Consider the following 14,184-nt stretch of genomic DNA (forward strand, 5'->3'; position numbering starts at 1 on the left):
AGTGCCCCTGGCAGTGTAGTGCCCCTGGCAGTGTAGTGCCCCTGGCAGTGTAGAACCCCTGGCAGTGTAGTGCCCCTGGCAGTGTAGTGCCCCTGGCAGTGTAGAGCCCCTGGCAGTGTACTGCCCCTGGCAGTGTAGTGCCCCTGGCAGTGTACTGCCCCTGGCAGTGTAGTGCCCCTGGCAGTGTAGTGCCCCTGGCAGTGTAGTGCCCCTGGCAGTGTAGTGCCCCTGGCAGTGTAGTGCCCCTGGCAGTGTAGTGCCCCTGGCAGTGTAGAACCCCTGGCAGTGTAGTGCCCCTGGCAGTGTAGTGCCCCTGGCAGTGTAGTGCCCCTGGCAGTGTAGAACCCCTGGCAGTGTAGTGCCCCTGGCAGTGTAGTGCCCCTGGCAGTGTAGTGCCCCTGGCAGTGTACTGCCCCTGGCAGTGTAGAACCCCTGGCAGTGTAGTGCCCCTGGCAGTGTAGTGCCCCTGGCAGTGTAGTGCCCCTGGCAGTGTACTGCCCCTGGCAGTGTAGCGCCCCTGGCAGTGTAGTGCCCCTGGCAGTGTAGTGCCCCTGGCAGTGTAGAACCCCTGGCAGTGTAGAACCCCTGGCAGTGTAGTGCCCCTGGCAGTGTAGCGCCCCTGGCTGTGTAGCGCCCCTGGCAGTGTAGTGCCCCTGGCAGTGTAGTGCCCCTGGCAGTGTACTGCCCCTGGCAGTGTAGAACCCCTGGCAGTGTAGTGCCCCTGGCAGTGTAGTGCCCCTGGCAGTGTAGAACCCCTGGCAGTGTAGTGCCCCTGGCAGTGTAGCGCCCCTGGCTGTGTAGTGCCCCTGGCAGTGTAGTGCCCCTGGCAGTGTAGAACCCCTGGCAGTGTAGCGCCCCTGGCTGTGTAGTGCCCCTGGCAGTGTAGTGCCCCTGGCAGTGTACTGTCCCTGGCAGTGTACTGTCCCTGGCAGTGTAGTGCCCCTGGCAGTGTACTGCCCCTGGCAGTGTAGTGCCCCTGGCAGTGTAGTGCCCCTGGCAGTGTAGTGCCCCTGGCAGTGTAGTGCCCCTGGCAGTGTAGTGCCCCTGGCAGTGTAGTGCCCCTGGCAGTGTAGTGCCCCTGGCAGTGTAGTGCCCCTGGCAGTGTAGTGCCCCTGGCAGTGTACTTCCCCTGGCAGTGTAGAACCCCTGGCAGTGTACTGTCCCTGGCAGTGTAGTGCCCCTGGCAGTGTAGTGCCCCTGGCAGTGTAGTGCCCCTGGCAGTGTAGTGCCCCTGGCAGTGTACTGTCCCTGGCAGTGTAGTGCCCCTGGCAGTGTAGTGCCCCTGGCAGTGTAGTGCCCCTGGCAGTGTACTTCCCCTGGCAGTGTAGAACCCCTGGCAGTGTACTGTCCCTGGCTGTGTACTGCAGGCACCTACTGCTCTCTGAATTAAATATGACTTGTGCTACACATCTCCTCTGAACATTCCCCCTCTCATCTTAAAGCTGTGTACTCCAGTCTGACATCTCCACCCTGGAAGAAGATTCTGTCTGTCTGCCCTATTTATGCCTCTCATAATTTTATAAATATCTCTCAGGTGTCCCCTCAACCTCTGAAGCTCAAGAGAAAGTGATGCATGTTTGCCCAACTCCTTATAGCTCATACCCTGTAATCCGGGCACCATTCTGGGGAACCCATTCTGCCCCGCTACAACGTTTACATAACTTTCTTGTAACGTGGCGACAGAAAATGCCCGCAATACTCCAAATGTGGCCTCACCAAATGTTTATACTGCAAAGCGTGTTCCTGACTCTTCTACTCAATGTCATGACCAATGAAGGCAAGCATTCCATACACCTTCCTGACCACATAATCTATTTGCATTTGCACTCTCAAATATCCATGGATTTGGACACCTGGATCCTTCTGTACATAATATCATATGAAATTTCATATTATGTTTTCTATTTTTAATGGACATTTCTAACTGAAATGATCATTGTAGGTTTGTCACAAAATGCTGGAGTAACTCAGCAGGTCAGGCAGCATCTCTGGAGAGAAGGAATGGGTCCCGTTTCAGGTCGAGACCCCACTTCAGACTGAAGGTCTGTAGGTTTGTAATTTCTTAGGTTGTAGGTTTGTAATTTCTTTATTGAAGTCTTTGGATCCTCAGATGTTGGCCTCATTTCATCTAGTTGATGTATTCCAAGGCAGTATTGGACATCCAAAATTGAGGGCGGTACATCAGGATGTACTGGAGGACAATGGCAGGGTAGTACATTAGGATCTATTGGAGAATCATGGCAGGGCAGTACATTAGGATCTATTGGAGGACCATGGCAGCTTGTCTGTGGCTGCATAGGCTTGAAGATCTGACATCTATTTATTGGTGGTATTTGCAGCATCCCAACTGATGCAGTGTGTTTTGTTTGGGCTGTTCCTCATACAGTGGATGTGGAAGACCACAAAGAACACAGATGCTGCCCACCCGCTGAGTTACTTCAGCATTTTGCGGCTATCTTTGGTGTAAAACAGCATCTGCAGTTCCTTCCTACACAAATACCCAGCGTTGCAGGTGACACTGATCTGGGCCTGAAGGTGTCCAATGGGGATCGGGATTCTCTGTGGTCAGAGGCCATGAAATAAAATGTCTTGCTAAACAAGAGATTATTGTAAACAGTGTAGAACTGCAACTGTTGTGTAAATATTTAAACTGGGCCTCAGTGATGGGCTTTCACCACCGACCGCTCTGCTGGGAAGTGTAAATTAAACAGTTTGACTTTCTGCATAAATCTTGCTGCACTTTCAATTGGAGACTAAACTATTGAATCCATGGAGAATGTCTGAGGGAGTGGATACTTTCAGCAGAATATAAAATAAAACATAACATCAGGATGATGCAAAACCAGTGATAAAATGTACTTATAATTATTCACAGATACATTCATGCAGTTTTAAAATCACGGAAGCTGTTGAAACTTGCGCTTTTTATGATGTTGTAACATATATTGTGATGTGATTGTACAGTGCACGAACTGCCTTTCATGTTTCATTGTTACATTAAGCTTAATTTGCTTGTGAGTGGGTATTATTTTTCTCTTGGCATTGGTTCAGTCAGCATCTGCTCTGGCCATTTGGCAGTCTCTGAGTCATGAGGCGGTCAGTTCAAGCTTCACTATCAGATTTCAACACGACCTCAAGGCCCCACTAAGTCCAGTGGAAATAGCTAAAGGCCCGTTGCCGATCTCTCTGACACTTTATTAGGAACAGCTTGTCAACTGAAAAAGGGTCATTTATTTGTACTCTTTCGCCAAATCTCTATCCATGCTAATATATCAACCCCTGACTCTTGCGCCTTGATTTCATGTGGTAATCATCTGTGTGTTATCATGTATCTGGGTTATCAAGGTGCAGATGACACCACCACAACCAGCTTCCCCTTCACCGTGCTATCCATCTGCAACGCCACGTTCAGGGAACTCTTAGTCAAGTACTCTTCGACCCTGCTTTATAATGTCACCTATTTTGGCGTCATCATTGCATGCGTCCATCATCCTTCTTCGTCACTTCTTCAAAAAACTCAAATCAAAGTCACACACAATCTCCTTTTGCACAAAACCATGCTGACTGTCCCTAATGAATTCTCGTCTTTCACAATAGCACATATATCTTATCGATTAGAATTCTCCTTGTGTAAGAGGATGTAACTGACACTGTAACTGGCAGGGTAGTTAAATTACCTTGTGAAAACGGCAGTGAGCATGTGCCTGAGATACACTCCAATGACTGGAATCACACTTCACACAATTGAAGATGGTAATGGTCGTTGAAACCGATTAGAATTACTGAGAATCATGTATCAGGGATACCGAATGGGTTTAGTTTGTGTGTGGTCTTACGCTGGCAATGGAAGAGGTCTGGGACAGAAAGGTCAATATGCCAATGGGAAGGGGAATTTAAATGGTTAATTTTAACCATTTCGGGAGAAGCTACAGGCCTTGGTGGACTGAGCCCAGGTGTTCAGTGGAATGGTCACTGAGTCTACGCTTGGTCTCGCTAATGTGAAGTGCACTACATTGAGAAAACCAACTGCAGTAGACGAGGTTGGAGGAGGTGCATGTGAACCTTTGTCTCAGAGGACTGGTGAGGTCCCTGGATGGATATAAGTGAGGAGGAATATGGACAAGTGTTATAACTCCTCTGTTTGCTGGGGCAAGTTCCTGGGGAGGGGGTGTTTTGGATGGTTGTTGAAACTGATAGAATTACTTAGAATAACGCATCAGATTCAAAACATTTGATTAAAAAGCATTTGATATTTTCAAGCAGCATTGAAAATGCATGGGAACTTTGCAGTTTGGAAGCCTCATGTTTCCCTTTGACTATTTTGTTTTGTTAACTGAAATGATTTCACTGAATTTCCTTTTGGTTTGTGAGTAGACCCTAGGAGCCCTTCCAGACCAGGATTCATTCTACGATGTTACTGATTGTCTCGAGCAACTTGGAATGGAAAACATTATCCAAAGGCACATGTGTAACAAAGGAACTGACCCAGACGTCAAGCAGCAGTTTACCATTTATGAGGTAAAATCGTTTTTAAATGTGTAAATGTAAATAAGTCCTGTTGATAAATATTTGCAATTATTAACATTGCTGTTACTGAGCAAAGTGAATGATCGTTTCAGTAATAAAAATTAAAGCCCAACTTTTCTTATCAAAGACTGGGTTTAGTTTAGTTTAGTTTAGTGGTACAGTGCGGAAACAGGCCCATTGACCCAACGAGTCCACACCACACTAGGGACAGTTTATATTTGTACCAAGCCAATTAACCTACAAACCGCTACGTTTTTGGAGTGTGGGCGGAAACCGAAGATCTCGGAGAAAAACTACGCAGGTCACGGGGAGAACGTACAAACTCCGTAAAGGCATGCACCTGTTGTCACCTGGGTCTCTGGCACAGTAAGGTAGTAGATCTACCGCTGTGCCTATGGTCGTCTGGGACTTATTAATATTGGGATGAAATATTAATGGTCCATGGATTTAACGTTGGTTATAATATGCTGGAATGATCTCCTCAGACCACTGGTGCCTCCTCTCACAACACTAAATTATGTTTTTCTTGTATGTGATTTTTCTTAGAAGGCAATTGTCCAGCTTCACAAAACTAATAAAAGACCAAATTGTGTAAATGTAAATAAGCAATTCATATATATATATTTATTCAACCATATATTTTTGATGCTCAGAAACACTGACTTATTTGTAGTCCAAATTTTATTTTCCCTAATGGGCACCTAGGCTGTGGTAGACGTACAGATTCTGTAGATAGACATAAAATGCTGGAGTAACACAGCATCTTGGGTCAGGCAACATCTTGGGAGCAAAAGGACGGGTGGCATTTTTGGTCTGGACCCCTCTTCAGTGCTGACCCAAAACACCACCCATTCTTTTTCTCCAGAGATGCTGCCTGACCCGCTGAGTTACTCCAGCACTCTGTGAAACGTCACCTATCCATGTTCTCCACAGATGCTGCCTGACCCACTGAGTTACTCCAGCACTCTGTGAAACGTCACCTATCCATGTTCTCCACAGATGCTGCCTGACCCGTTACTCCAGCACTCTGGGTGCACCTTCAGTATAAACCAGCATCTGCAAATTCTTTCTACACATTTTTACAGATTCTGCTGATCTTTTGTTGTAACTGAGAAGCATGACCTTGATGAGCTTGTAATATATCTGTGTGCAAAGTGTCCAGGGCCCCATTGCTCCTTCTGAGAAAGCTAAATGCTGAAGTAATATAATTTCATGTCTTCTCTTTTTCCACAAGAAAGTAAATTTTGCCCCACATGATGCAACCACAAACCTGCTCTTTATTAGTGTTTATTTTAAGCCAGATCAAATGGATAGCAGAATTAATCAAGTGGAAGCCGAGACATTTAGGTCTATGGTCTGGCAGAATGTCTAATATAGCTTGACTTAGATGAATAACACATGGTGAAAACTTCAGAGAGCTCGGATTAATCAGAATAATCAGTGATGTGGTTCTCCCTCCTTCTCTTTGTAATAGTTCACATTTTCAGTCAGGCAGTTTGTTGATTTGTTTTGCTTTTGCCTTTTCACCAACTCCTGTAGACGAGCTACATAATTGTGTGTGAGCCTTGAGTGGCATTACTCACTCACACCCTTCATTTACAAGTTGCGTGGGAGCCTTATCCAAACTCCAGGCAGTGAAGAAAGCCAATGGAATGTTGGCCTTCATAACAAGAGGAGTTGAGTATAGGAGCAAAGAGGTCCTTCTGCAGTTGTGCAGGGCCCTAGTGAGACCACACCTGGAGTACTGTGTGCAGTTTTGGTCTCCAAATTTGAGGAAGGATATTCTTGCTATTGAGGGCGTGCAGCGTAGGTTTACTAGGTTAATTCCCGGAATGGCGGGACTGTCATATGTTGAAAGACTGGAGCGACTAGGCTTGTATACACTGGAATTTAGAAGGATGAGAGAGGATCTTATTGAAACATATAAGATTATTAAGGGGTTGGACACGTTAGAGGCAGGAAACATGTTCCCAATATTGGGGGAGTCCAGAACAAGGGGCCACAGTTTAAGAATAAGAGGTAGGCCATTTAGAACAAGGAAAAACTTTTTCAGTCAGAGTGTTGTAAATCTGTGGAATTCTCTGCCTCAGAAGGCAGTGGAGGCCAATTGTCTGAATGCATTCAAGAGAGAGCTAGATAGAGCTCTTAAGGATAGCGGAGTCAGGGGGTATGGGGAGAAGGCAGGAACGGGTACTGATTGAGAATGATCAGCCATGATCACATTGAATGGCGGTGCTGGCTCGAAGGGCCGAATGGCCTCCTCCTGCACCTATTGTCTATTTACAAGCTGTGTGCGGCCCTAGGTTGCATTATCCAAACTCTTCATTTACAAGTTGCTGCAAAGTTGCAGTTGAATCTTTTGGTCTTTGTTTAAAATGGGGATTTAATGCGACCCATTAAATAGTTGGGAACCTTGCATGACACGCGCAGAACACGGATGACACGCACAGAACACGGATGACACACACAGAACACGGAAAAACATTGTGCAAGATGTCACAAAAATTAAAAATATATCAATTGAGAAGAGAGCTAAAGATAACACGTCACATCTGTGCAAACGTTGGCCTGTGGTACCGTGATCACCATGGTATGCACATAACCTACTATGGGGCTACAGGCATGGTGGTGCAGCGGGTAGAGCTGCTGCCTCACAGCACCAGAGACCTGGGTTCGATCCTGACTACGGGTGCTGTCTGTACGGAGTTTCTATGTTCTCCCTGGGACCACGTGGGTTTTCTCCAGGTGCTCCGGTTTCCTCCCACACTCCAAATACGGAGAGGTTTGTAGGTTAATTGGCGTCGGTAAGTTGAAAGAAATTGTCCCTGGTGTGTCGGATAGCGTTAGTGTATGGGGTGATCACTGGTCACTGGGTCGAAGGGCCTGTTTCCGCTCTGTATCTCTAAAGCCAAACGGAAAGGCTGCCTTGATTTAGATTGTGAAACGATGAAGAACTGTGGAATGAGAAAATAACTGCAGATGCTGGTACAAATCGAAGGTATTTATTCACAAAATGCTGGAGTAACTCAGCAGGTCAGGCAGCATCTCAGGAGAGAAGGAATGGGTGACGTTTCGGGTTGAGACCCTTCTTCAGACTGTCTGTGCAGTTCCACTCTTTTAAAAGGATGAATAAAACATTGTGTCCAGTTTCGTGCTTATTTGGAGGACCGGGATAATGTAGAGAACTAGCCACCATCTTGTGGGGAGGTTAGTGAGGCCAGGTATCAGGTATCTCAGTCATCCATGTAACTAATCATCGGATGCAATTGAAGTGGACAGGACAATCTCTCATGGACTCCCTGAAGAGTTCTGAGAAAATCGCCCCTGAGAAGAAATTGCTGGCTGCACTCGATACATTGGGAATTGAATTTAAATTATTAACCAGGTTGTGCAAGTAGATGAAAGTCAGAGACTGCCAGGATAATGAGCAGACACCTAACAGGATGTGATTCACAGTGAGTGTCCAGTAGGGTCTCTGCAATTCATCATCTCTATGACTGAGATGTTGGTACTGAAAACCACTAATCCAATTTTGGTCTAGGCGGCTTTGTTGATTTGCACAAAACCACAAAATTAGAAATGAATAGATCGAGCAGGAAGGGGTGAAAAAAATGACAGCAAATGATCTTGATATGGGCAAATGTGAAGTCATCATCTACATGGATCTCAAAGCAAGAATAACAATGTTTCCAAAATGTGAAAGACTTGAAGCCGAGTATTTTGCCAATCCGTGTGTTTAGACCATTCAAATGCCATTGAGCAGAGAATAATCTAATGGCTGAACAATCTAGAGGACAGATACATAAGGATAGAAATGATTTACTGTTATGTAATCCCTGGTTAGACTCTGCCTGAGATGATGTGAACAGTTTGGGGGCACCATACTTTGTCATACATATTGATATTGGAGGGATTTAGATTTATTTTATTGATACTTGAACCCCTGAGTTCAGTTAGCGGTGCATTCCTGGAGTTTAGCTGGGTAACTGTTGATATGATTGGATGTTTTCAAGACTTTGAGGCAAGCTGTTAGAAAAGATGGAAATAGTATTCACATGAGGGAAAGTCAGTCGAGGAAGGATATTCAGACCACAGACAAGAGAATAAAGCATTCACATATGCAAAGGGGAGTGAAAGTTTGGAATTAGTTTTGTGTAGATGGCATGGATTCCTGCCATGGAATGGAACATTACGTTTAGATCTGAGAATGGAAGTTGTTTTTTACCCCAGAGATGATGCGGCTGATGGACTTGTTCTTGTGCTGAACTTTTCTACGTTCTATGTTAGTCACAGAGCCATTGAACACGGAAACAGGCCCTTTGGTTCAATGGCGACTAAGATGCCCAATCTATCGCAGTCCCACCTGCCTGCATTTGCCCCATGTCCTCAAACCCATTCCTATCCATGTACCTGTCCAAATGTCTTCTAAATGCTGTTCTAGTCCCTGCCTCAACTACCTGCTCCGGCAGCTCGTTCCAAACACCCACCACCCTCTGTGTGAAAACGTTGTCTCTCAGAAACTTTAATCTTTAATATCTCACTTTAATCTTTACTATCTCACCTTACCAAAGCACAGATGATCCATTTGGAGGGGGAATCAGAGCTGGTTTCAGACTGACGACCCTTTGTTCAGACTTCTCGTTGTGCTTGCTTACACCAAACCACAGCATGAAAGTTTGGGATAGCTTTCTTTGGTGGGCATTTTGAAGGAATAAATAGATTAAAGCATTTGTTGGATGTTTTAGGTAAGATTTCTTCAAATATGCAACTTTCAACAAAACAGAGCACACGATTAAGCTACCTTTCCCAATGTTCTGGACCAATAGATTTATTGAAGCAATCTTCTTCAAATTTGTATTTACGGTTCTAACCAAAGCTTCCTGACTAGACAATAGACAATAGGTGCAGGAGTAGGCCATTTGGCCCTTCGAGCCAGCACCGCAATCAGTCTTCTCTCCAGTGTGGGCAAATGCATGGCAGATGCAATATAATGTGGATAAATGTGAGGTTATCCACTTTGGCGGCAAGAAAGCAGAGTATTACCTGAATGGTGACCGATTGGGAGAAGGGGAGATGCAACGTGACCTGGGTGTCATGGTGCACCAGTCATTGAAAGCAAGCATGCAGGTGCAGCAGGCAGTGAAGAAAGCGAATGGTATGTTGGCATTCATAGCAAGAGGATTTGAGTTTAGGAGCAGGGAGGTTCTGCTGCAGTTGTACAGGGCCTTGGTGAGACCGCACCTGGAGTATTGTGTGCAGTTTTGGTCTCCTAACCTGAGGAAAGACGTTCTTGCCTTAGAGGGAGTACAGAGAAGGTTCACCAGATTGATCCCTGGGATGGCGGGACTTACATATGAGGAAAGACTGGATAGACTGGGCTTGTACTCGCTGGAATTTAGAAGACTGAGGGGGGATCTTATAGAGACATATAAAATTGTTAAGGGGTTGGAGAGGCTAGATGCGGGAAGATTGTTCCCGATGTTGGGGGAGTCCAGAACCAGGGGTCACAGCTTAAGGATAAGGGGGAAGTCTTTTAGGACCGAGATGAGAAAACATTTCTTCACACAGAGAGTGGTGAGTCTGTGGAATTCTCTGCCACAGAAGGTAGTTGAGGCCAGTTCATTGGCTATATTTAAGAGGGAGTTAGATGTGGCCCTTTTTGCTAAAGGGATCAGGGGGTATGGAGAGAAGGCAGGTACAGGCTACTGAGCTGGATGATCAGCCATGATCATATTGAATGGCGGTGCAAGCTCGAAGGGCCGAATGGCCTACTCCTGCACCTATTTTCTATGTTTCTATGTTTCTATGTTTCTCCAAGAATGCAGGCTTTTAACAATTAACGTGAGCCTCTGGAAATGAAAATATGTTAACTATAAGTATTCCAATGTATCGGACAGGAATAGACCAGTTTTCCTGATTATCATGTTGGACGATTCCTGACTAGACACTTCCTATTATATATGTGTGTGCGTGTACATCCTTTCTCATAAAAACAGAAGGAAAAAAAATCAAAATCAGGCCTAACAAAGGATAGCACAGCTGAAAAATCCCCCATCATTCCTCTTGGCTATTCGAAATAAGTCCAGGGTATCTCATGAACTGCACATGAGCTAAATGCTGAACCCCTTGGAGACGTACAGCACAGAAACAAGTCAAGATGCCCATCTGTGCCAGTCCATTTACCCAGGTTTAAGCATATCTCTAAATCTTTCCTATTCATGTGCCTGGTCAAATGTCTTGTAAGTGATGTTATAGCAATTGCCTTAACCGCGTCCTCTGCCTGAGAATGGTTCCATATATGTAACCCCTCGGTGTGAAAAAGCTATCATTCAGGTTCCTGTTCAGTCTTCCACCACTTAAACGCATGCCCGCTAGCACGTGATTCATTCATCCTCAGAAAAAGACCGTATGAATTCACCCTATCAGTGTCCTCATGATTTTATATCACTCCTCATTCTACTACACTCCAAGGAATAAAGTCTAGCTTGCCCAACCTCTCCTGATAACTCAGTCCCTCGAGTCCTGGCAACATCTTGTAAATCTTCTTTGCACTCTTTCTAACTTAATAGCAGGTTAACCAAAACTGAACACAATACTCCAAGTGGGAATTCACCAACAACGATAGCCCAACTTCTATGTTCAATGCTAATGAAGGCCAGAGTGCCTTAAGCCTTCTTCACCAACCTGCCCACCTGTGACAACACTTTCAGAGAAGTAGGTACTTGTACTCCTCAGTGCCACTGTTCCACAATGCTCCCCAGGGTCCAACCATTCACTCTCAAAGTCCTCCCCAAATGCAACACCTCACACGTCTGAATTCAACCCCATGTTGTCATTCCTCAGCCAACTTACCCTACTGATCAAGATAGACTGATGGGACTGAAGGCTGATAAATCCCCAGGGCCTGATGGTCTGCATCCCAGAGTACTTAAGGAGGTGGCGCTAGAAATTGTGGACACATTGGTGATCATTTTCCAATGCTCTATAGATTCAGGATCAGTTCCTGTGGATTGGAGGGTAGCTAATGTTATCCCAATTTTTAAGAAAGGAGGGAGAGAGAAAACGGGAAATTATAGACCAGTTAGTCTGACATCAGTGGTGGGGAAGATGCTGGAGTCAATTATAAAAGACGAAATTGCGGAGCATTTGGATAGCAGTAACAGGATCGTTCCGAGTCAGCATGGATTTACGAAGGGGAAATCATGCTTGACTAATCTACTGGAATTTTTTGAGGTTGTAACTAGGAAAATGGACAGGGGAGAGCCGGTGGATGTGGTGTACCTTGACTTTCAGAAAGCCTTCGACAAGGTCCCACATAGGAGATTAGTGGGCAAAATTAGAGCACATGGTATTGGGGGTAGGGGACTGACATGGATAGAAAATTGGTTGGCAGACAGAAAGCAAAGAGTGGCAGGCAGTGACTAGTGGGGTACCGCAAGGCTCGGTGCTGGGACCGCAGCTATTTACAATATACATTAATGACTTGGATGAAGGGATTAAAAGTAACATTAGCAAATTTGCAGATGACACAAAGCTGGGTGGCAGTGTGAACTGTGAGGAAGATGCTATGAGGTTGCAGGGTGACTTGGACAGGTTGTGTGAGTGGGCGGATGCATGGCAGATGCAGTTTAATGTGGATAAATGTGAGGTTATCCACTTTGGTGGTAAGAATAGGAAGGCAGAGTATTATCTGAATGGTGTCAAGTTAGGAACAGGGGATGTACATCGAGATCTGGGTGTCCTAGTGCATCAGTCACTGAAAGGAAGCATGCAGGTACAGCAGGCAGTGAAGAAAGCCAATGGAGTGTTGGCCTTCATAACAAGAGTTGAGTATAGGAGCAAAGAGGTCCTTCTGCAGTTGTACAGGGCCCTAGTGAGACCGCACCTGGAGTACTGTGTGCAGTTTTGGTCTCCAAATTTGAGGAAGGATATTCTTGCTATTGAGGGCGTGCAGCGTAGGTTTACTAGGTTAATTACCGAAATGGCGGGACTGTCGTATGTTGAAAGACTGGATCGATTAGGCTTGTATACACTGGAATTTAGGATGAGAGGGGATCTTATTGAAACATATAACATTATTAAGGGGTTGGACACGTTAGAGGCAGGAAACATGTTCCCAATGTTGGGGGAGTCCAGAACAAGGGGCCACAGTTTAAGAATAAGGGGTAGGCCATTTAGAACAGAGATGAGGAAAAACTTTTTCACCCAGAGTTGTGAATCTGTGGAATTCTCTGCCTTAGAAGGTGGTGGAGGCCAATTCTCTGAATGCATTCAAGAGAGAGCTAGATAGAGCTCTTAAGGATAGCGGAGTCGGGGGGTATGGGGAGAAGGCAGGAACGGGGTACTGATTGAGAATGATCAGCCATGATCACATTGAATGGTGGTGCTGGCTCGAAGGGCCGAATGGCCTACTCCTGCAGCTATTGTCTATTATACCACTGCAATTTTAGTGTCATCTACAAATTTACTAAACATGCATTTTACATCCGCATCCAAATCGTTTAGACAGATGACAACTCCAATGGTCCCAGCTCCCACCCCTGAGATATATCACTAGACATCCACCTTCTTGTTTACTTTCTTAACATACTCATATTTGTGAGACACGATCTCCAATGCACAAAACCATGTTGACTATTCTAAATAAGTCCTTATCTTTCCAAACCCACATATATAAGTCTTATCCTTCAGAATCCTTGCCAGTAACCTATCTACCAATGATGACTGGCGTTCTGGTCTATAGTTGCCAGGTTTTTCTTTGCATCCCTTCTCAAATAAAGGCACAACATTACCCACCCTCCAGTCCCCCGGCCCCTGACTAGTGGCAAGAAATGATGCGTACGTCTCAGTCGGGACTCCTGCAATTGGTTCTCCAGCCTCCCACAGTATTTTTGGCGATACGTGATCAGGCTCTGAGTATTTATCTATCTTCATATGTTTTATGAAGGTAGATTATGTTGTAACTGAAATGCAGACTATTCCCAAGACATTCTCATTTTAGAGAGTTCCCTAGTCTTCACATTGTTCTGCACGGTAAAAACAGAGGAGAGATATTCAGTGAGGACTTGGCCATCTCCTGCAGCTCCAAACATGGACTTTCACTTTAGTGAGGGGTGGGGGGTGAGGTGGGGGGGTGTATTCTCTCCCTAATCATGCTTTTTCCCCTTACATACATAACAACTCTTTGGATTCACCTTAATCTCCTCTGCCAAGCTAATGGTCACTATCCCAGCAATGATCCAGTTCAGATCACTTGTGTCTCGCACTGTTTATGATGTTCAGTTGGGCAGTGACCGATACATTGCTGTGGACCACTACACAATGGTAACGGGGGAATGTCCAACATCTCCATTTCTCCTCCTCCTGCAGAAGCTAGTGCATCATTTTTGGTTCCCCCAGTCTGAAGTCATCCATCTGTCGGTCCACATTTCATTCCTTTAAATAATATATACATCCTACCTCAAGACTCCAAGACTAATAGACCCGACCTTGGTCCATCTAAGAGTACAAATATCTGTAAGCTGCAGGTTGACCTTGTGGTCTTCCTCTGATCCAATTCTAAGGCCACTCTATCAAGCACAATTTGATGGGACAGAACAGTGAAACGTGGCAAATGGAATATGATTTTCTGTACTTGTATCAACTTGCGTACAGACA

General features: G+C 45.4%; 1 protein-coding gene across 4 annotated transcripts in view; it reads left to right on the plus strand.

Moving 5' to 3' along the window:
* Positions 1 to 14,184, plus strand: part of fhod1 (formin homology 2 domain containing 1) — a 235,561-nt gene that overhangs the window by 136,980 nt on the left and 84,397 nt on the right. For all 4 annotated transcript variants that reach the window (XM_078400311.1, XM_078400312.1, XM_078400310.1 and 1 more), the window contains exon 9: positions 4,375 to 4,518. In XM_078400311.1, the coding sequence (XP_078256437.1) occupies positions 4,375 to 4,518 (144 nt within the window). The remainder of the gene's footprint in view (positions 1 to 4,374; positions 4,519 to 14,184) is intronic.

This window comes from Rhinoraja longicauda, chromosome 6 (assembly GCF_053455715.1).
Source record: "Rhinoraja longicauda isolate Sanriku21f chromosome 6, sRhiLon1.1, whole genome shotgun sequence".
Taxonomy (NCBI): domain Eukaryota; kingdom Metazoa; phylum Chordata; class Chondrichthyes; order Rajiformes; family Arhynchobatidae; genus Rhinoraja; species Rhinoraja longicauda.